Source organism: Mus musculus, chromosome 4, assembly GCF_000001635.26.
Source record: "Mus musculus strain C57BL/6J chromosome 4, GRCm38.p6 C57BL/6J".
In the NCBI taxonomy this organism is placed as follows: domain Eukaryota; kingdom Metazoa; phylum Chordata; class Mammalia; order Rodentia; family Muridae; genus Mus; species Mus musculus.
This window is the reverse complement of record NC_000070.6, coordinates 35,063,825-35,087,922: the sequence shown is the minus strand read 5'-3', so window position 1 is coordinate 35,087,922 and position 24,098 is coordinate 35,063,825. Positions and strand designations below refer to the sequence as shown.

At 44.9% G+C, this 24,098-nt stretch overlaps 1 protein-coding gene across 6 annotated transcripts in view; it reads left to right on the top strand.

Annotated features, from left to right (window-relative positions):
* Nucleotides 1–24,098, top strand: part of Mob3b (MOB kinase activator 3B) — a 208,451-nt gene that overhangs the window by 69,602 nt on the left and 114,751 nt on the right. For all 6 annotated transcript variants that reach the window (NM_178061.5, XM_006537753.3, XM_006537754.2 and 3 more), the window contains exon 2: nucleotides 3,534–4,153. In NM_178061.5, coding sequence (NP_835162.1) covers nucleotides 3,736–4,153 — 418 coding nt within the window. In that variant the 5' untranslated portion in view covers nucleotides 3,534–3,735. The remainder of the gene's footprint in view (nucleotides 1–3,533; nucleotides 4,154–24,098) is intronic.

The window sequence follows — 24,098 nt, the reverse complement described above, 5'->3', positions numbered from 1 at the left end:
TATAGGCAACTCGCCTGGCCAACAATCACACTCCTCAGAGTTACTTCACTGTAGATGAGAAACCATACCAGCAGAGACATTGTCCTATGTCTGAACACGTCATGCCAGGACACCAGTACTCCTGTCAGATGAAACTAATAGTACCACATGCTCTGGATTCCCTTTTGATCCTTGATGGGAGCTGCTTGAAATGGGTCCGAAGATGTATATGGGATTGTAAAATAGCTGCAGTAAAAGACATCATATATGTCTCAAGGATGGAGAACTATGGATTCAAGTCATCATCTACCAACTGTCTAACTTCTGGCAAATTGTCTAACCCAGCTGGCACTCGGGTTCTTTGCAACTAACAGGCTCATGACGCCACAAAAGATGGGCTAAGGACTAAAGAAGGACGGAGGGAAGAAGTGCTAGGGAGGGAGAGTGGTATTTCATCACGAGTGGCAGATTCAATACCTCACTTAAGCACTCTGTAGGGCCTCTCATGAACTTGGCCACACCCAGACTCTTAAGTCCATGGTTGGGTTCTAAGCTAAGGGTTTCGTGCTCACTTAAGAGAGCCCTCTTATCCAGTGGACCATCTCCCCAGCCCCAAGACTAATTTTAAACCTGATTAAGGTTTGGGATAAATATCCTTCCAGTTAAAGAGACTGAAATCTTGAAATCTGTTACTTAAGTATCACTGGAATAAAGAGAAAAAAAAATCCCCCAAATTCTAGCAAGGTTTGGTTATTTTTTTTGACATGTTTGTGCCAATCATTTGAAACTTTAAGGGATTTGATTAGAAAGTCATGATTCTTGGGTATGCAGCTGGGATGTCAGACAGATCTGTTGATGGTGCCCATGAGAGCCTGGCACATTCTGTCTGTAAGAGTAGACACTATAGGCCCCAGAAGCAGCAGAGTCAGAGGCACTGAGGGTCATGCAACTGGGGAAAGAGGATGGCTCTAAGGGCCATGAGAGCTGATGGGACCCTTGTTATCAGAACAGAAGCAACCAGTCTTCTTTGCTAAAGGGAGGGAGCCGGTGTTACTACTGTGCTGCACAGAGGGACTATTGCTAATTAGTGAGGAAGAAGAAGTCTCATTCCCCACTCCCCATTCTCTGTCTTCCCAACTTCTCACTCATGCATTTATTTTGGAAATAACCTTTTAAAGTTTCAGGCTCTTATCACGAAAACTAAGTCTTCAAGGAGTCTGCCTTCCACCCTCTTCCCTCCTTCTTTCCTTCTTCTCTCCTTTCCTCTTTCTCTCCCTCCCCCTCTTTTTCTGTGCACTGGGGTTGAACCTACAGTCGCATGCATTCTAAGCAAGTTTTCCACAATTGAGCTTATAGCCCAGCACCAAGAAGGTTTTCATTTGAAAAGAGAGTGCACATGTCCACACCCTAGCGAGTGAGACTCTGGTGTTGATATCCACGTTGTTGATGGTTCAGAGAACCCTGGAGTATGACTTCATAAAAGGTCTCAGGTAGGCTGTCATGTGGCCTTTTCTACACTGATCTTTTTGTGGGAGCAGGGAGTGTATGTTTAATGCCTCATGAGAAGGAGGAAAGAGATACTTCCCAACATTCCAGGGGAAAGCTTTTGGGAACAGGAATAGAGATGGGGGTGAGAACCCCAGGCAGTGGGAGGGGCAGGAAGAGGCACGAGGTAGCAGAACCATGGCTGTGTCAAGCAAAGGGCAAAGTCTGTAGGGGAATCAGGTATCTCAGGAAAAACGAACAGAAACTAATTCTGTCTGGAAATGCCATGATGAAATCTGATACTGTGCATGCTAGTTTAAATTTTTTGAAAAGGTATATTTGGAAACATATTCCAGCGTTAATGACTTAACCAAGCCAGGTTCACCGTGTGGGGGTGGCAGAACCCCTTCTGGGTGTGAATCAAGGAGTCCAGAGACTCATACTCCAACCCTCTGTAACAGGTCCTGTGGAGGCTGTTCTGAGGCTGGCCTCAGCTCTGGGCTCACTCGACTCCGGTTTGGCCTGAGTGGACTTGTTACCACCTCCCTGTGTCAAGGCCACAGGATGGCCTTCACCTCAACCCACTCTTTCTTGGCAGCTTTTGGGATATATATATATGGACAGAGCTCTGGGTAGGGAGATTCACGAACCATTGGGAAAGAGAGGATGAAAGATATCATGGTTCAGAGTTTAGGGCCGTGTGCAAAGTGCCTTTACAAGGAGTTAGCAAACCAAATTTGATGCCAACTGTGCCTCTTGCTAGCCACAGGATGCTATTAAGCCAGTAATCCTATCACCTAGAGAGAGAGATCCAGGAAGAATGATACCTGCTGTGTTTACTCTACTTTCTGTGAATCTGTAAATCTTGCCAGAGGTTTGAGAGAGTCAGATGAAACAATGGAAGATATTATTTCAAAGCCATACTGTACAGTGTGGCCATTGCGAGACATGCTTGGCTAAATATATTCAAGTCCATTTAAATTTAATTAAAAAAACACACACACAAAAAACACAGTTTCTTAGTCACATTGTCTGCATCCGAGTACCCAGCAGCAACTGCGGCCAGTGATGGCATGTTGTAGCACAAGTCCCTCTAACATGGACACCATCAGAGCAAGTTCTGTTGAACAACTCAGTTCCAAAGAGGTCCAGGGAGTGATATGAGGATTATAAAGAGTGGAGCATCATAGAGGTAACAACTGCTATCATAGTTAGGGCTCCTCAAAAACGGATCAACGAACTTAAAACCAGCAGAGTTCAAATCAAGGATTATTTGGCCAGTCCTGGAAGAACAAATGTATCCCAAAGGTGAGAAACGTAGCTAAGCTTTGGGAGTGTTAGGACCATTTCCTCCTAGACGGTCTGGATCTAAGGGAGCCGCTTTCCTTTCTTACTGATTTCTAGGTATCTTGGGACTATGCTGATTCTCTGTTTCAACAGTTACTGTGGCAACTGCCCCTTCCCCCTACTTCTCTTCCTTTTCCTCGCCTGTTTCTTCTCCTATTCTTCCTCTTTGTCCTCTTCCCCTCCCCTCTTGTTCCCTTCACCTCCACCCACACCCCCTGGCTCTGCAGTCCAGCTCTCTCATCTTCACTCCACATGACCATGAACAGCTTAAGCTGACCACTTTCATCACGTCTTACAGATCCAACAGACGCAAACTCCTGCCTGGTTCTCGGTTTAGCCAGCTTGGATTGAGAGCTACCTGGTCCCATTGCCCCTATCTGCGGGGACAGGGACAATTTGCACTTACTCATTAGCTCCCCAAAGGAGTAGATATGCAATAGGGTTGAATCACTAACCTCTATGCTACCACCTCAGCATAGGGCACACAGAGACGAGCCAGCAAAGAACAAGAGGGCAGCATCTTTTCTTCCTTAGTTGTCATCTATGTAATTCACAGTACCAGTGCAGTCCATAGGGCAATAGCTTACCCTCCGCATCATATATCGAGTCCCATAAGGACCAAGCATAGCCAGTAATTCAAGGTGGAAATTAAGCCTAAGCCTCTATTAGTTTATAAATGAAATCGGAGCACTCACAAGTTTCCGTTCCTTTTCTGTCTTTAGGAAGGAACATGAGGATCCCTTGGAGCCCATTCAAGAGGACGATGGAAGGAGCCATTTAGAGTAAATAGAGTGAAAAGTACAGGCTGCCACACTGGGGCCTGAAGGTTGGCAGTGGAAAAGCCTGCTGGGCTGTGATCTCTCACTCCAAAGTCCCAAGTGCCTTTTTGCTTCCTGCAAAAGGAAGGAAGCCAAGGAGGAGACCATGTCCATCGCCCTGAAGCAAGTGTTCAACAAGGACAAGACCTTCAGGCCCAAGAGGAAGTTTGAACCCGGCACACAGAGATTTGAGCTGCACAAACGGGCTCAGGCGTCCCTCAACTCGGGTGTGGACCTGAGGGCAGCCGTGCAGTTACCCAACGGGGAGGACCAGAACGACTGGGTGGCTGTGCACGTGGTGGACTTCTTCAATCGCATTAACCTCATCTACGGCACCATCTGTGAGTTCTGCACTGAGCGGACCTGTCCTGTGATGTCAGGGGGCCCCAAATACGAGTACCGATGGCAGGATGACCTCAAGTATAAGAAACCAACTGCACTGCCCGCTCCCCAGTACATGAATCTGCTTATGGATTGGATTGAAGTCCAGATAAACAATGAGGACATATTTCCAACATGTGTTGGTAAGTGCCCGATGGCCTTAGAGATTTGATCATGTATCTTTTGATTTAAAAAGATGTTTTGTCCCCTTCCTCCCTGAGCTGAGAAAGTTTGCACAGTGTGAGTCTTACACCATCTTTGAATACTAGATAGCACACATTAGGGCTTCCCTAATCTCCATCAGCTATATATCTGAAAAAGAAAAAAAAATCTGATTGAAATGGTCGGAGGTCATTTATAGTCTATCTGTGGTTTTGTGGACTAGTGGTATACATTCCATGCACTTGGGAGAATTGGGAAGATGTTAATTAGGATCTTTTTTTGGCTTTCTTAGGGCTAGATTCCAAATCCACACAGCCTGGTGAGCTTTTTAACGTTTGGCAAATTGACATGTAAGGTTGCATTGATTGTGATTCTTGTTGGTATTATTAACCTTTCAAGATTGTAATCACAGTACAGGAATCCCTAGATTATTTGGAGCACAAGCGCACAGGAGTTCATATCCTGGGGTACTAAGGATCCTGGTGTTTGCCTTTCTTTCAGTCACAGGCTATTGCAGTTGCTGGCTGTACTGTTGACCCTGGTAACTGCTAGACCGACTAGCAGAACATTAGAAATACAAATTTTGGCTTGTTTTGTGCTATTAGCCATAAAACATAAGGAAGGGTTCAGACTCAGCCTTTCCTGTCTCTTTGAATTGCTAGCTATTGAATTCCCATGTACAAACAGGATATGGAATTCGTTGCTTCTGTATATCTGAAGCTAAGTGGGAATGAAAGGGCTCTTGTCTCCACCGCTGTGTCTCCAGTGTCTATCCCCGGAACCTGCATGGGTGCTCAGAACCGTTCCTGAGGGAATATTGTGCTTTTGGGATAGCTGAGGTACAAAACTAAGCATGTGAGTGCACATGACTGCACATGAGTGCACATGAGTGCACACGGAAAGCACATGATGGAGCTCGTTGAGATCACTGTAGGTGGAGAGGTGTTCTCATGTGGAGAAGGGATGTGTGGAAGTAATCAGACTTATACTAGATAAACACACTCGAGTGAACTGGTGCAGCATGGTGCATCTTGAAGTATGCGGGACATAAACCAGTTTGTCAGGATACTGATACTGGCTTTGCCTTAACTTGTCTAGCCCCCTCATGCTTCCCTCTTCTGTGTCTTGTTACCAGGTGAAGTGCGAAGAATTGCCTGGGAGTTTCCCAGCAACTCCCACAGGCAGGCGTTCTGCATCTCCACAGTGGGAAACCTTTGATTCTTATCTTCCTGCCCTTCTCATATCACTCTTATTGGCTGCTTGTGATGGGAGGAATTTTTTTTTTCCCAGAAATCTTATAAGCAACTGTCAATATCATGTGTGGAACCTACAATAGCACAATGATATGACCTCATCCTTCTGGTATCGGCTCCCGGATGCTTTGAAGTCTGGGCACTCCTGCCCACTGGCAGGTGCTGTTCCCATGTTGAGCTGCTATCTCAGTACAGCAGCCTTGCATGACCTGAGAGGGAAGGAGGCAACTTCTGGACATCTGTTTGGGGTTACTAAGCATCATAGGTGATTTTACACTTTGTTCTAGGAAGAAGCAGCTGTCTTCATATTCCCCATAGGGGAAAAAAATGCTTTTATTTCCTATGTATTTTTTTAATCATTCTGCATAGGAACTGACTTCTCTGTTTCTTTGCTCCACTGCATTGATGTTTTGAGGAATCTTAATAAGATTCCTCCCTGAGGGGGGGGGGGATAAGTTTGAGAAATTCTGAGGAAGCTGAATTCTTTCAGCACAGGTTTCTTAGTATGTCAGTGTGCATTTCATGAAATTCCAAGAATACTTTAAAATGTTTTTAAATGTATATCTACTTTGTGTGCTGTCTGTATGCGTGTAAGCATGAATTCCAACGTGTGTGTGTGTGTGTGTGTGTGTGTGTCTCTGTGTGTGTGTGTGTGTGTGTGTGTGTGTGTGTGTGTCTGTGTGTGTGTGTGTGTGTCTGTGTGTGTGTGTCTGTGTGTGTGTGTGTCTGTGTGTGTCTGTGTGTGTGTGTGTCTGTGTGTGTCTGTGTGTGTGTGTGTGTCTGTGTGTCTGTGTGTGTGTGTGTGTGTTGGTCAGACAATTTGGAAGAACTGCTTCTCTCCTTCAGCCTCGTGTGTCCCGGGATAGAAGCAGGTTATCAGGCTTGCGGGAAAGTCCTTTTCCTGCTGGCGCCAAGAAAAGGTTTTTCAGTCTGTATGTTTCACAGTTTGAGGTGGCACTTTCTTTCTCTATAAAATATAATCATGGGGCTGGTGAGATGGCTCAGTGGGTAAGAGCACCCGACTGCTCTTCCGAAGGTCCAGAGTTCAAATCCCAGCAACCACATGGTGGCTCACAACCATCCATAACAAGATCTGACTCCCTCTTCTGGTGTGTCTGAAGACAGCTACAGTGTACTTACATATAATAATAAATAAATATTTTTTAAAAATTAAAAAAAAATAAAATATAATCATTAGCATTTAGCATTTGTTTGTTCGTTTAGATAGGGTCTCTCTCTGTAGCTCTGGCTGTTCGGAACTTGATAGTAGTTAGGCTAGCCTCCAACTCACAGAGATCTACCTGTTCTACTCCTTGGTGTAGCCACCACACCCAGCTAGTATTTTTAATTTTAAAGCTATATTAACCTATATAGATTAGAGTTGTCAAAAGTACCTGGGCCTTCTAATTCAAAATGCAGAGTCTCTGATCATAGATGAGGGATAACAGTATAGTTCAATGGAGGAATACTTGCCTGTCATGGTCAAGGCCCTGGGTTTGGTCCTTTAGCCCTGCCCCGCCCCCCAAAAATGTATTCTTGGAATGAAATCTCTCATTAGCCCCTGATAACTGCCATTCTACTCTATCCTTAGCTTTTTAGATTCCACGTGTGAGATAATATGACATCTGCCTTTGTGTGCCCAGCTCAGTTCATACATGATTCATACATTTCACACACATTGTTGAGAGAGAGAGACAGAGACAGAATGTGTGTTGAGATAAACTTCCATGCGTAGGTCAGGCTTACCTGGAACTCCCTATATAGCCCAAGTTGACCTGGACTGCAAGTCAGTCCTGCTTCAGCCTTCCAAGGGAAATGTTCACAAACGTGTTATCGCACCTAGCTAAGATGGTCTTTTAACACTTGTTTTTATTTATGTGTATGTGTGTGAGACTGCCTGAGTTTATGTGCACCACGTGTGTGTAGGAGTCCACAGAGACCAGAAGAAAATGTCGTATGCCCAGGAGCTGGAGTTATGGTTGGGTGTGAGCTGCCATGTGGATGCTGGGTAACAGAATCTCAGTCCTCTGCAAGAGCAGGAAGGGCTCTTAACCACTGACCTATCTCTCCAACCCCAATTTCCTTCTTTTTAAAGACTGAAAAACATTCTGTTGTGTACATATGCCACGTGTTTTTTATTCAATCATCCGTTTGGATATTCATTGATTAACTAAGTACATACAGTAACTTTTCTTTTTTCATTGTCTGTTAGTTGCCTGCATGTCTTCTATTGAGAAATGCCCTCTATATTGTATAGTTTGATGTCAACTAGACACAAACTAGAGTCATCTGAGAGGAGGGTATATCAACTCAGCTATTGCCTCAATTAGATCAGCTGTTGACAAGCCTGTAGGGCATTTTATTAATCCGTGAGTGATGTGTGAGGGAAGGGCCCAACCAATTTTAGGTGGTGCCACCCCTGGCCTGGTGGTCCTGAGTTCTACAAGAAAGCAGTCTGAGCAAGCCAGTAAGCATCATCTCTCTGTGGTCTCTGCATCAGCTCAAGCCTCCAGGCCCCTGCCCAATTTAAGTCCTTCCATGATGAACAGTAATGTGGAAGTGTATGCCAGATAAACCCTTTCCTCTCCAAGTTGCCTTGGTCTTGGTGTTTCCTGTCAGCAGTAGTAACACTCGCTAGAACAGAGGTCGGTACAAGGAGAGTGGGTTATTTCTGAAACAAATGTGAGCATCTTGCTTTGGGGAGGATTGTGGAAGGACTTTGGAACTTTGGGCTAGAAAAGCCACTGGGTATTAAGAGCTTAGTGGACTATTCTATAGGAGCTTGCAAGATAAGAATGCTAAGAGCAGTGCAAAAGACAGAAGCCCGGCTTGTGAAGTTTCAGAGGGAAGCAAAGATTGTAATGGGCCATTTATGTAAAGAATATGTGATATTTGGTCAGTTGGAGTTAAATCAGCTGTGATGAACAAGAGGCCAGAAGCACTAAAGTAAAACGTTTGCTTTGCTGGGACAATGGATGCTGGCCAGCATCTTAACTAATGGTTAAGAAGAGACCAGTTATCACTAAGGTAAAAGACTTCTGGGAAGTGTTTCCTTAGGACCAGTACACAGAAGTTGTGTTCCAGAGGTGGCCAAGGTTGTCCCTTGTTCTGGTTGACCCCCAAACTTGATAGTATAAGAGTCACCCAGGTAGTGCTGGTTTTGAAGGCATGAAGGGGCCATGGAAAACTGCTGAGGTCTGGCACTAAGTGGCCAAGTTGGAGTCCCTGAAGAGAACCCAGGAGAGGCTATTGGTGAAAGTTCAACCTAGTCGCAGCAGAAGACACTAGCATTTTGGAGATGCTAGTACCATGGAGTAACCACCAGACACTTGTCTGGTGAATTAAAGCTGGTCTGAGCCTAGAAGATGATCTGTATGTGCTGCAGAAGACAGAGCCCTTTGGATGAGCTCAGAAGATTGTGAGTGGATCCCAGACAATGGACACTTGAGTTTTTTATACAGTTTGGCTTTGCTTTTGACTTGTTCAGACTATGACTGTGCCCTGGTTCTCCCCTCTTGAAGTAAGAAAGTATTTAGTTTTTCATTTTACAGGAACCCACAATTTGAGAGATTTTAAACTTCTAAAGTGATTTTGGAGTTTTAGAGACTTTGCACTTAAAAAAAAAAAAAAGAGTCTACATGTCTTAAAGATATTTAAGTACTACAGGACTTTTAAAACTTGGAATGTTTTATATCGTGATATTTATTGATGTGTGATTTAGGGGATAAACTAAAAAAGAAAGGTTATGGTTTAACAGTGTTGTTTGCGTGTAAAGCTGACAATTGTGCTGGATAGTTTTATGTCAACTCAACACAAGCTGGAGTCATTAGAAAAGACAGAGCCTCAATTGAGAAAATGCCACCATAGGATCTAGCTGTAGGCAAGCCTGTGGGACATTTTCTAAGTTAGTGATCAATGGTGAAGGGCTCAGCCCATTGTAGGTGATGCCAGCCCTGGGCTGGTGGTCCTGAGTTCTATGAGAAAGCAGGCTGAGCAAGCCATAGGAGCAAGCTAGCAAGCAGCACCCCTCCATGGCCTCTGCATCACCTCCTGCCTCTTGGTTTCTGCCCTGCCTTCCTTCAATAATGGACTATAATGTGGAAATCTAAGCCAAAATGTTTCCTTCCTCAACTTTCTTTGGGTCATGGTATCACGTCATGACAATGCTAGCCCTATCTAGGATACCACTCAGAACTTTTGTCCACTGTTTGAATTGTCTACATACTACTGAATTGTTTGGATTCTTTATGAACCTTCTGTTTAAAAAGTCACTGGGGAGGCAACGTCTTGGGTCCTAAGTCTGTGGCTTGAATTACTAAGGCAGAAAAGGCCAAAGCTAAAGAACTCGCCATTAAATTGGGTTAAATATACACTAAGCTTTCTGTACATAAATATAATTACAATTAAAAAAAAAAAAGAGTCCTGCCACTCTGGTATTGTGACCATTTATAATGCTTTTCCTTCCTGAGAAACAACCTGCATCTCACCATAGCATAGTTACCCACACTTTCTCTTTTGCTCGTGATTTTTGTGTTTCCTTTGAGGTCCTCCTGATCAGACACATGTGTGAGTGTGTGTATGTGTGTGTGTGTGTGTGTGTGTGTGTGTGTTTCCACGATTGTAGTATAACCTCTCTAAAGCTATAGAATAGGTCCCATTGGAGTGTCTCAGGAATGAGTTCCCAAGCACCATGATGTTGGATGGATTGTGTATTAGTCAGGGTTCTCTAGAGTCACAGAACTTATGGATAGTCTCTAGATAATAAAGGAATTTATTGATGACTTACAGTCGGCAGCCCAATTCCCAACAATTGTTCAGTCGCAGCTGTGAATGGAAGTCCAAGGATCTAGCAGTTACTCAGTCTCACGCAGCAAGCAGGCGAAGGAGCAAGAGCTCGAGCTAGACTCCCTTCTTCCAATGTCCTTATATTGTCTCCAGCAGAAGGTGTAGCCCAGATTAAAGGTGTGTCCCACCACACCTTTAATCCCAGATGAAAGGCGTAGCCCAGATTAAAGGTGTGTTCCTTAAACTCGGAGATTCAATCTTCTGGAATCCATAGCCACTATGGCTTAAGATCTTCAAACCAAGATCCAGATAAGGATCTCCAAGCCTCCAGATAAGGGTCACTGGTGAGCCTTCCAATTCCGAATTGTAGTTCATTCCAAATATTGTCAAGTTGACAACCAGGAATAGCCACTACAATCCACCCCTTGTCAACTTGACACAAATAATATCTCATGTTCACATGAAACAATAACAAGGTTGTAAATACACCTAACATGATATAACTATCCCTCGTACAATCGCAAACGCATTAGTAAATTTACAATGGGCATTCATATTACTTTATAATCCTCGTTTCTGCAACTGGTTACGTGGCCTTAATTGGTATTTATAACTACCTTCCTCTACTACCCATTCTGTATTTCCTTCACCTTCAGCCAGCACCTCAGCAGGTCTTGGCTCTTTTCCTGGAGGATTGACCCATACCTTCATTCCTGATGGGTCTGCGTCCTTTGTCATCCTGCTTGGATTAGGCTGTTGTAGTTTCCCATTGACTTTAATCACAGGACATGGTAGTACTAAGAGACGCCCTAAGGGATCTCCTGCACTCCAGACATAATCTTGCTTACCACCATTGTGAAGAGGTAATCCAATTTCCCCATGGTAATCTGGATCTATCACCCCTCCTAACAGTTATTCCTTTTTTAGCCTGTTGGTTTAAGGGCATTAGAAGCCCAAAATGACCAGGGGGAAGTCTGAGCTTCCAGTTCAATGAAATGTTTGTTGTAGCTCCTGGTAGGAGCACTCCCCTCTCTGGAGCCAAAACTTCTAAGCCAGCAGAACCTAGAGTTATGGGGACAGGAAGCAAAAATTTTCCTAGAGGGTCACTAGGAGTGATAGTAAGTGGAACTATTCCGTTTTCCACCCCTTGATTCCTGGACCCATGAATCCTGGCTATGGGTGAAACTGTACCATATATCGAGCGCTGATTCAAAGCATATACTGCCTTCTGAAGAACTCTGCCCCAGCCTTCCAAGCTGTTACCACCTAATTGGCGCTGTAACTGCGTCTTCAAAAGGCCATTCCATCTTTCTATCAGCCCAGCTGCTTCAGGATGATGGGGAATGTGGTAAGACCAGTGAATTCCATGATCGTGAGCCCACTGTCGTACTTCTCTGGCTGTGAAATGAGTTCCTTGGTCAGAAGCAATACTGTGTGGAATACCATGACGATAGATGAGGCATTCTGTCAGTCCGTGAATGGTGGTTTTAGCAGAGGCATTACGTGCAGGAAAGGCAAATCCATAACCAGAATAAGTATCTACTCCAGTAAGAACAAAACGCTGTCCTTTCCACGAAGGAAGTGGTCCAATGTAGTCAACCTGCCACCAGGTTGCTGGCTGGTCACCTCGAGGAATGGTGCCATATCTGGGGCTCAGTGTTGGTTTCTGCTGTTGGCAGATCTGGCAATCAGCAGCAGCTGTAGCCAGGTCAGCTTTGGTGAGTGGAAGCCCGTGTTGCTGAGCCCAAGCATAACCTCCATCTCGACCACCATGGCCACTTTGTTCATGTGCCCATTGAGCAATGACAGGGATGGCTGGGGAGAGAGGCTGACTGTCCACAGAACGGGTCATCTTATCCACTTGATTATTGAACTCCTCCTCGGCTGAAGTCACCTTTTGGTGAGCATTTACATGGGACACAAATATCTTCACATCCTTTGCCCATTTGGAGAGATCTATCCACATACTTCTTCCCCAGATGTCTTTCTCACCAATTTTCCAATTGTGATCTTTCCAAGTGCCTGACCATCCAGCCAATCCATTGGCTACAGCCCATGAGTCAGTGAATAATCGTACATCTGGCCATTTCTTCTTGCAAACAAACTGTAAAACCATGTGTACTGCCCGAAGTTCTGCCCACTGTGAAGATTTCCCTTCACCTGTGTCTTTCAAGGTTGTCCCAGAAAGGGGTTGTAATGCTGCAGCTGTCCACTTCTGGGTGGTGCCTGCATAACGTGCAGAGCCATCAGTAAACCAGGCTCTAGTCTTCTCCTCTTCGGTCAGTTGATCATAGGGAACACCCCATGAGGCTATAGGTGCATGCTTGGCAGCAGATGGCATTGTAACAGGAGTAGAAACCATAGGCATTTGAGCAACTTCTTCATGTAACTTGCTTGTGCCTTCAGGACCTGCTCTGGCCCGATCACGTATATACCACTTCCATTTGATAATAGACTGCTGCTGTGCACGTCCCACTTTATGACTTGCAGGGTCTGATAGTACCCAGCTCATGATGGGTAGTTCAGGTCGCATAGTGACTTGGTGTCCTATTGTCAGACGTTCAGTTTCCACTAAGGCCCAATAGCAGGCCAAGAGCTGTTTTTCAAAGGGAGAATAGTTGTCTGCAGATGATGGTAGAGCTTTGCTCCAAAATCCCAAAGGTCTTTTCTGTGATTCACCTATAGGGGCCTGCCAGAGGCTCCAAACAGCATCTCTATCAGTCACAGACACCTCAAGTACCATCGGGTCTGCTGGGTCATATGGTCCAAGTGGTAGAGCAGCCTGTACAGCAGCCTGGACCTGTTGAAGGGCCTTCTCCTGTTCCAGGCCCCACACAAAGCTAGCAGCTTTCCGAGTCACTTGGTAAATAGGCCTAAGTAACACACCCAAGTGAGGGATGTGTTGTCTCCAGAATCCAAATAGACCCACTAAACGTTGTGCTTCTTTCTTGGTTGTAGGAGGGGCCAGGTGCAATAACTTATCTTTCACCTTAGAAGGAATATCTCTGCATGCCCCACACCACTGGACTCCTAAGAATTTCACTGAGGTAGATGGTCCTTGAATTTTGGTTGGATTTATTTCCCATCCTCTGATACGCATATGTGTTACCAATGAGTCCAAAGTGGTTGCTACTTCCTGCTCACTTGGTCCAATCAGCATAATGTCATCAATATAGTGCACCAATGTGATATTTTGTGGAAGATCCAAACGATCAAGATCCCTTCTAACTAAATTATGACACAGGGCAGGAGAGTTAATATATCCTTGAGGCAAAACTGTGAAGGTATACTGTTGGCCTTGCCAACTGAAAGCAAATTGCTTCTGGTGGTCCTTATGGACAGGTACTGAGAAGAAGGCATTTGCCAGATCAATAGCCGCATACCAGGTGCCAGGAGATGTGTTAATTTGCTCAAGTAAGGAAACTACATCTGGTACAGCAGCTGCAATTGGAGTTACTACCTGATTTAGTTTTCGGTAATCAACTGTCATTCTCCATGATCCATCTGTTTTCTGCACTGGCCAGATAGGAGAGTTAAATGGAGATGTGGTGGGAACCACCACCCCTGCATCTTTCAGGTCCTTGATAGTGGCTGTAATTTCTGCAATGCCTCCAGGAATACGATACTGTTTTTGATTCACTATTTTCTTTGGCAGAGGCAACTCTAAAGGCTTCCATTTGGCCTTTCCAACCATAATAGCCCTCACTCTACAGTTCAGGGAACCAATATGAGAATTCTGCCAATTTCTGAGTATATCTATCCCAATTATACATTCTGGAACTGGGGAAATCACCACAGGATGTGTCCGGGGACCTACTGGACCTACTGTGAGTCGGACATCAGTCAAAACTCCATTAATCACCTGCCCTCCATAAGCCCCTACTTTAACTGGAGGGCCACAATGTTTCTTGGGATCCCCTGGGATCAGTGTCAACTCAGAACCAGTATCCAGCAGACCCCGAAAAGTCTGATTATTTCCTTTTCCCCAGTGTACAGTTACCCTTGTAAAAGGCCGTAGGTCCCTCTGGGGAAGAACTGGAGAAAGGGTAACAGCAAAACCTTTGAGTGTCTTATCAAGATCCTTCCTCAGTGGAACCTGGCCACCCCTTCATTCAAGGGGTTCTGGATCTGCAAACTGTCTCAAGTCTGGAAATTGATTCACTGGCCGAGATTGCTGTTTACCACGATCTAATGTAGCCTTTCTTTCATTTGGCTGTTTACCACGATCTAATGTAGCCTTTCTTTCATTTGTTTGAGAATTTTTCTGCTTATACAGATCAAACAAATATGCAGTAGGCTTCCTATGTATTTCATTCCTGGAAACACCATGATTGGTTAGCCAGTACCAAAGGTCCAACCGAGTCATGCCATTATAAATTTCACCTCTCCTGTGCTGACCATTACTGGGTATGTTATTATAAACATTCTTTTGTCTACGCTGTCCATTATAATAACTAGAATCACCTTGTCTCGGGCGATTCAATGCTGCCACCTGGCCCTTGTTACCTCGGAATCCAACTAAACCCAGTGAATTTAATTCATCTAATTGAGCAGAAGCATCTCCAATGCTAAGATCTGGCACAAGGAAAAGGGAAAGAACAAAACCCTTCAAATGTGCTGGTGCCCCTCTTACCAATTTGCGTCTTATAGAGCTGGTGAAAGGCATATCTTCTGGACCTTCCCATTGTGGACAATTATGCTTTACACAATATATCCACTCTAGCATTGCAATTTCCCTAAGTCTTAAAATCCCTTCATCAACACTAAGCCATGGAATATCAGGCATCTCCAAGTCATTTCCAGTAGGCCATCTTTTGATAAACACCTCAGCCAACCATTCAAACAAACTTTTGACACCTTTTTTAACTATGCGAGCTTCCGTATTAAACCTAGAATCTCTACTCAGAGGACCCATGTCAATAAACTCAGCCTGCTCTAGTTTTATGTTCCTTCCACCCTTATCCCACACCCTTAAAATCCATTCCCACACATATTCACCAGGTTTCTGCTTGAATGAATTAGCAAACTCATTAAGCTCCTTAGTAGTGTAGCGAATTTCCTCATGGACTACACTTTCTACCTCCCCTCTAGGAGCCTGTTTTGCTTTGAGTCTGGTTACAGGTCTAGAAGAAACTATTGGTGGGCCGTGAGCAGACTCTGCAAAATTAATTTCCTCATGTGGGGAAGGCATTATTTCAAGAGGTGGGGCTGAGGGTACTACTTCCTCAGGTGGGGCAAACCCTTGAGAATCTGAGGATTCAAAATTCTCAGCTTCAACATGGTCTTCCCACACATCCCCATCCCATGTTGTAGGATCCCATTCTTTGCCAATTAGAGCCCTTACTTTAACTGTCGACACACTCTGAGGCTGAGACTTGAATTTTCGCTGTAGTTCAGCCAACCTTACAATGAGAGTTTCTGTTTGATTTTCTGCAACTTGAGCTCTATTGCTACAAGAGAGAAGATTCTCCTCAAGGACACACTTAGCAACTTTTAGATCGTTTACTTGTGTCTGGAGCCTTTCGATTTTATCACACAACTCCTTCCTTAGTCAGGGTCTCTATTCCTGCACAAACATCATGACCAAGAAGCAAGTTGGGGAGGAAAGGGTTTATTCGGCTTACACTTCCTTGCTGCTGTTCATCACCAAAGGAAGTCAGGTCTGGAACTCAAGCAGGTCAGGAAGCAGGGGCTGATGCAGAGGCCATGGAGGGATGTTCCTTACTAGCTTGCCTCCTCTGGCTTGCTCAGCCTGCTCTCTTATAGAACCCAAGACTGCCAGTCCAGAGATGGTCCCACCCACAAGGGGCCTTTCCCCCTTGATCACTAATTGAAAAATGCCTTACAGTTGGATCTCATGGAGGCATTTCCTCAACTGAAGGTCCTTTCTCTGTGATAACTCCAGCTGTATCAAGTTGACACAAAACTAACCAGTACAATTGACCCCTTGTCAACTTGACACACAAACAAATCACTAGTAAGCCTCAACCCTTACATTCTTACTCATCCCAAGATCCAAACAACTTTAAAAGTCCCACAGTCTTTACATATTCTTAAAATTTCAATCTCTTTAAAATATCCATCTCTTTTAAAATTCAAAGTCTTTTTACAATTAAAAGTCTCTTAACTGTGGGCTCCACTAAAACAGTTTCTTCCTTCAAAAGGGAAAATATCAGGGCACAGTCACAATCAAAAGCAAAAAAATCAATCTCCAACTGTCCAATGTCTGGGATCCAACTCACGATCTTCTGGGCTCCTCCAAGGACTTGGGTCACTTCTCCAGCCATGCCCTTTGTAGCACAGGCGTCGTCCTCTAGGCTCCAGATGCCTGTACTCCACTGCTGCTGCTGCTCTTGGTGGTCATCTCATGGTACTGGCATCTCCAAAACACTGCGTGACCCCTTCAGTCCTGGGCCTTCAATTGCAACTGAGGCTACACCTTCACCAATGGCCTTCCATGGCCTTTCACAGTGCCAAGCCTCAGCTGCTTTGCGTGGCCGCTTCATGCCTTCAAAACCAGTACCATCTGGGTGACCCTTACATATTACCAAGTCCCACTGCAGCAGGAGTACAACCTTGGCCATCTCTGGAACACAGCCTCTTTGTGCTTTCAGAAAACACTTCCCAGAAGATGTCACCTCAATGATGCTGGTCTCTTCTTAATCACTGCTAATTTCTTAGCTCCAGCTAACCAGCATCAATAGTCCCAGTAATGCAAAGTTTTTGCTTCAGTAGTTCTGGTATCTTGTTAATCACAACTGATTCTTCAGCCCCAGATAACCAGAACTACAGAATCTTCACAATCAAAACAGCAATGGCCCTGAAAAGAGTCTTTAATTTTCCCTCTGAAATTTCACAAACCAGACCTCCATCTTCTGCAGTGTTCTCAACATTATCTTCCAAGTTCCTACACAACATCCAACAGAGCTCTTAACAACAGATGGATCTTCAAGCCCAAAGTTCCAAAGTCCTCCCACAGTCCTCCCCAAAACATGGTCAGGTTGTCACAGGAATACCCCACTCCTGGTACCAACTTCTGTATTAGTCAGGGTTCTCTAGAGTCACAGAACTTATGGATAGTCTCTAGATAATAAAGGAATTTATTGATGACTTACAGTCGGCAGCCCAATTCCCAACAATTGTTCAGTCGCAGCTGTGAATGGAAGTCCAAGGATCTAGCAGTTACTCAGTCTCACGCAGCAAGCAGGCGAAGGAGCAAGAGCTCGAGCTAGACTCCCTTCTTCCAATGTCCTTATATTGTCTCCAGCAGAAGGTGTAGCCCAGATTAAAGGTGTGTCCCACCACACCTTTAATCCCAGATGAAAGGCGTAGCCCAGATTAAAGGTGTGTTCCTTAAACTCGGAGATTCAATCTTCTGGAATCCATAGCCACTATGGCTTAAGATCTTCAAACCAAGATCCAGATAAGGATCTCCAAGCCTCCAGATAAGGGTCACTGGTGAGCCTTCCAATTCCGAATTGTAGTTCATTCCAAATATTGTCAAGTTGACAACCAGGAATAGCCACTACAGATTGGTAACTAGAAAGTCATCTGCCACCAGGCTGTGGTGGTGCACGCCTTTAATCCCAGCACTTGGGAGGCAGAGGCAGGTGGATTTCTGAGTTCGAAGCCAGCCTGGTCTACAGAGTGAGTTCCAGGACAGCCAGGGCTACACAGAGAAACTCTGTCTCGAAAAAACCAAAAAAAAGAAAAAAGACAAAAGAAAGTCATCTTTGCCAAGCTCCAACTTTTCATGGTGCTAGTGTTCAAAGCAGAGGTGCCCCCACTTCTGGGTTTGCCAGCACTTGTCTTCACAAAGCTTCTTTTCTTCTTCTTCTTTGTGTGTGTGTGTGTGTGTGTGTGTGTGTGTGTGTGTGTGTGTGTGTATGCGCACAAGTGTGTGCATATGTGTTGTAGGACAACCTGAGTTGTTGAACAAACCCTCAGCTGCTGTTTACTTTTGTTTAATCCAGGATCCCTCTTGACCTGGATCTTACCAGGTAAGCTAGGCTTGCTGGACAAGAGAGCTACAAGGATCCCCTCATCTTTGCCTCCCCAGTGCCAGGATTATAAGCATAGGCTACCACTCAGGTCTGTTTGCTTGTTTCGTTGGTTGGTTGGTTTTGTTTTGACGTGTATTCTGGAGATCAAAATCAGTTCCCACACTTGCAAGGCAAGCTTTCTCCAGCCTGGCTTCATTTTATCTAGCTTGTCTGATGTGTTATTAGGAGACAGTGAGACACTCCAGCATCCACCATCATCAAGAGAGTTCATCTGCTTCCTGCTTCTCTGAGCTTTGTTCTCCAGTGTTATTGGTACTTTATTTTTAAAAGATCCTATGTTAGGAGCACTTTCTCCAATGCACTCCACTTTCCCTTTCATCCTCCGCCCCCCCCCCACCCCCAAGTCCATCCTGCTTTCCCTGGGTTTTGATCTTTGTGCCTTCCATGAGTCATTCTCCAAGAAATGATCAAAATGTGTGTCAGGATAAAATAAAAGAACTTTAGGCCAACAATAGATCCTGGTAGGCTGGGAAACAGGGAGATCTGCTTAGAATTAGAATCCTGGGCCTAGGTCAGTGGTCCTGCCTGGGAACTGAGGTGGGTTCAAACTTAACTTCCTCCCCACTGTGATCCAAGGAAACAGAACCGGAAAGTACTGACAGATGTGAAGTCCCCACCCTTGGTTAGGTATTAAAGGATATAAACAGCTGTTGATCTCCACTGCTGAAACATCGAAGAAAGCCTTTCATCTGTTGCTAGTTTAACTAGGAGCCCGTGCTATGCCAAAAGTCAAGCTTTTTCAGATGGGAGAACACAAACAGATGTGGCCACTTGTAAGCCACTGTCCCCTCCCTCCACGCTCCCTTGAACTCTTTTCTGGCCTCCTTTGGTAGAAGCCCAGCAGATGTCTCTGTTGAAACCTTTAGAACAGCAGTGACTGCAGAAGGAAGGACCACCTCCCCCTTGATTCTACCTCTTTCAAAGATGCATCCAAAACAGAAAACAGAAAAGCCACAGACTTAAAAAAAAAAATACTGTTGCCTAATTACAAAAATGTCTTCTCTGTTCTAGTTCCAACTTCCCTGCCTTTCTGTTATATAACGGGATTGAACACTGTAGATCTGATATTCAGTGAGAGAGAGAGAGATGACTTAGAACCTTTCTGACCCATGTGTTTTGAAACAGTCTTTGTAGAGAAGGAATAAGGGTAGGTAAGACACAATCCTATGATCTCACCCACACTGACAGTTTTGGAATACATGGGAGTCAGCAGGGAAGATTAGTGAGCGTTAGGTAAAAGCAAACTCATGTCTGCGGAGCCTGCTAAATGCCTGCGCTGTAGCTGCCACTGCTAATCTTCCTTAGTTCCTCCTTAGTTCTTGCAACAGCTCAATGGAGTAGCTCTTACATTCTAGCAGCTAGGAGCCTACGGGCTTTCCCTGGACCGCACAGATGATAATTTAGGAGTCAGTATGAGCTACAGTGGCCAAAGTCTATTCACTTTCCATATGGTATCATTCAGAGGATGCATCAACCAGTTCACATGCTAGAGGAGAAAATGTCCTGTGTCTGGTTTGTTGTTGTTGTTTTGTTTTTATTTTTAATTAAAAATGCCAGGCTCTTGTTCCTTTAAAAAAAAAATTAGCACTGAAATGCCTGGAAAATGCATTCAGTTTCTGCAGCTGCCCCATGCTCCATTCTGAGACTGGACACAAACCAACCAACCCATCTTGGGTCCACAGTGACCTGTGACTGCCAATCGGTCCTTACTCATCCACCCATCCGTTCAGTGAGTGTTTAGTGTGTGCAGGCTTGGGATCAGGCTCCCAGTCAGCAAAGCAGACAGAGTCCCTATACTTGAGCCATTTACATAACACCCAGATGTCCACTTATCCTGCATATTTTACTAAGTGCATTGTGGAAGTCGTTGTATCCCTTTGACCACCCTTTTCACAGGGCTATATCTCTATTTTTTTCAGTGCTAAGGACCCAACTCTGGATATCAGGCAAGCATTCTCCCAGTGGGCTGCATCCCCCACCTTTAGATTGTTTGAACCAGTCTCACTATGTGCATCAGGCTCGTACCGAACTTATTACGCAACTCAGGCTGGCCTGAAACTCATGATCACCCTGCCTTCTCTAAGTGCTAGGATTAGAGGCATGGACCACCATGGTCACGTTTAGTTTCTACTTCTGATTTCATCATCTTACAAACTACCAAGACATAAATAAGTAAAAATATTCACAGTAAAGGGCGCCTTAGAGTCAGAATTTGAGAAGTTAAACTTATGATGAACATTTAAATTTTAACCTTTTTATTTCTTATTTCTATACTGTATGTCTGAGTGGTAAGTCTCTATGAAACAGACAAGATGTATGTGGATACGATGTGTTTGCAGTGTGGCGAAAGCTCCGCTTGAGTTTAATCAGCTAGCTCTGCACTCACAAGCTGCAATGTAGTGTGTCTTCTAAATTTCCATTTCTCTGTAAGCCAGGGTTGTAATTCTGATCTCATGAGGTTGTTTTAAGGATCAAATGAGGTGAGGGGGGGCATCACGTTAGAACCTGGGACATAAAAAATACTGAAGATACCCAAGTTCTAGTCAGCTCTCCTCCACCCCCCTTCTCAGCTCTAATCCTCCTCCCTTTCCTCCCCTCCCCTCCCCCCTCTCCAACTATCAACCATATTCATGGAAATTACTAGACAATTCTCGAACAATATCTGTAAGAGTAATAATACAATTTATAGACTCGGCAAGATTTATAGTTTCTGTCAGTCTTTGTTGCTATAGTGAGGATCATGAGTACTTCACGGCATCTTTTTTTTTTTTTTAATATTGAACAGAGTTTATTTAGGGTGTGGGGAGGGGAGTTAAGAGGGTAGCAGAGGCAGAGAAAGGAAGAGAGAAGGAAAGAATAGAGAAGTAGGAGATGGCTATGGCCACATGGAGGGGGGGAAGGGAGTGGGAGAGAGGGGGCGCAAGGGGCAAGAGAGAGGCAAGAGGGTAAGAGTCTTCAGGGCATCTTTTAAAGGCTTGAGAAAACTTCAAGAGTTAGAGCGACTCCTGGCTTTAGGGAAAAGCACCTAAGTCTTTAGAGAAATGACCTATGAGTCTGGCTCTCCCACGTAATTTCCAGAAAGCTCCGCACTAAACCTGCCCATGTTCAGAGTCATAGTAGTTAACCTAAGCAGAAGGTGAGTGCAAGTTATCCCCACCCACCCACCCCTCCAGTCATACCCAGGACAGGCCACTGGTTAAAGCCAGGGCTAAGCAAGACACCTCTGACTGCATCTCTGAAGGAGGGGAAAGTGCTGACAAAGCACGCCTGTGGCTGTTGGCTATGTTTCTGTTTTCCTGGCTAATCACTGCCGAGAGCAGCATCCCCACCCCCACCTCCACAGCTCTGTGGATGGGCTAGTGCTCCCAGAGCTTGGGCAACAGGATTTACCTTTGGGATCTGGTAACCTGCTTTGCCCCCTAAGAACTTACCAGTTGAGGGGACATGGCGTAAAAGCGGCCATTTTCAGAATACATATTGCTCCTGTTGTACAGTGTCATTAACCTAGGAAGCCACAAAGTAGATTGCCATTTCTCATATAACTCAAAAGCATTAAGTTACTTGCACAGTAATTCATAAAAGCAACACAGAACACATTTGGGGCACCTTGTAGTCCAGAGGTGGCCTAACCTCAAAACCCATGTTGTCAACTATGCCTGCATCTCCTGTCTGTAGTGTTCTTTCTGGAGAATCAGCAACATTCTTGGCTTACTCCTGACTGTTGTGAGTTATGGAATGCAAAGGGATAGAATCACCAATCACAGGAAGAGATCTGAAGACAGCCAAAGCCCTGTGTTTGATGCAGATTATACTAAGTACTTCAACATAGGCATTCTAAGATCCTGTTCCTTTAAAAAAAAAAAACAAAAAAAAAAAACAAAAAAAAAACGCTTCCTGTGCTTTCTGTTGCCACCCAAGTTTGTTCAATTGTTTGTTCGTGGACAACATGCAGCGACAGCTGAATGCACTCCGCTTCGACTGGCCACTAGCCATTATAGAACTGATGGTCTGTTGTGGAGAGTTACAAGTCCCTTCCCCCATGTGGTGAACTCAGTACTGCAGGCACCTTGGTGTGGCCGAGTTAATGAGGACAGTGTTAAATAACCACCCCCACTCAACAAATCCCAAAAGAGATACCTCAGGAACGGGCTCCTGGTTTGCTGAGAGGAAGAGATGTGAGAGATAGAACCCAGAGAGCCCTGGAAACCAAGGCTAATTACCCGACCTGCACCGAGCTCTCTCCATTAACTATGCTATGTAATTTTAATGGGCGTGTCTCAGGTGACACACCGTTACATCTCAGCACCAGCTGGGAAGGGAAACGGGATATGTGATACTCAGAGGAGCCAGACACTTAAAACTCAGGCCAGAACGGACTGGGGATGTGCACATCTGCTGCCTTAGCCCCGTTGTTTATTAGCTAGTTGGAGCCACAGCATGAGCAAGGCTGCTCTGTGAGGATCAGCAGTATGTGGAGAGGCAGCCTGACATCTATGTGATGGAGCATCAGCAGGGCCCTAACTCCAGAGGCCAGCCCTCTGCTCATCACCAGTATTCGGGATTCTGTCCTTTACATGATATATAGAGGCTTATATGATGCCAGTCTGCCTCAGGCTTCCACATGTGGCAAGGCTCTCATGCTTTGTGTTCCAAATACCCGTGTATATGCCGGGAATGTGTTAAATTGGAGGGCCTCTGCAGGGGAGGCCTTGCCAGTACTTTAGCTTTAAAAACTCGTGTTAATTTCAAGCCCTAACTGATAACTAGTGCAACATGATCAGGTTTCCCTTAAGTCTTCTAGTAAAAGGCTGATGTAGGGATTTGAGAATGAGCTGCCTGAATCTTAGCAACCTTTACTAGCCAATGTTAAGTCTCTCTGAGGCTGCTTCCTCCTCTGGAAACTACCCCTAAGAGCACCTCCTTCACAGAACCGTCATGGTTATTCCAGTCGCACGCTGCTGGATAAACAGCCACACACGGTGTTGGGACACGGAGAAGATGCACTTGAAAATTAGCTTCCTGGATACCACACAGTCTCAGTGATCAAAAAGTCAATGGGGTAAATTGGGGTGAGAGAGCCCAGGGTGAAAACTCTGCAGTTCTCTCAAGCCCGCCCTTGGCCACTCAGTTGAGGCACCAGGAGAAGAAAAGGTAAACATGAGTAAGACTGGATGACTCTACTTGGCTTTCACGGCCTGAAGCAGGAACATCCACAACCGAACTGCACAAGCCAGTTCACAGCCGTCCTACCTCGGTCCTTGTTACAGGAGGCAGCCACCAACAGAACATGCTACTTAACATCCCTACCACCAGGGACAGAATTATTCCCATAAAAATGTAAAATGATTGGCAGGTAATACTAAAAGAAAGAGACAGCCCTGAAAACCGTGAACTTGGCTAATATTTTCATTACTTTTTACATTTACTATTTGTGAGTGGATGCTGGCACGTGTGCGGCACGGCACATCTGTAGAGGTCAATGGTCAACTGGTTTGCCTCCTTCCACTGTTGGGGTTCGTGGGATCAAACGCGAGTGGCCAGGCTTGGTAGCGAGACTTCTGTACTAGCTAAGCTATTGTCATTTCTAAGGTTAACGTTGAAAGAAAAGTTGGTCAACAATTCTCTCAATATGCAAATTCCTGTTAGCGTCATGTTTAATTGATCCTTAGCTCCTGCCTTGAGACATGAGAATGTGTATCTCTAAGACAAAATGAACTGAAGCTGTTAGTTCTGAAGAAACAGAGGCATTTCTCAGCATCCAGCCCAGGTGACCAGCAGTAGAGAAAAGTGAAGAATTATGGGAGACGTTCCTGCCAGGAGTCAGC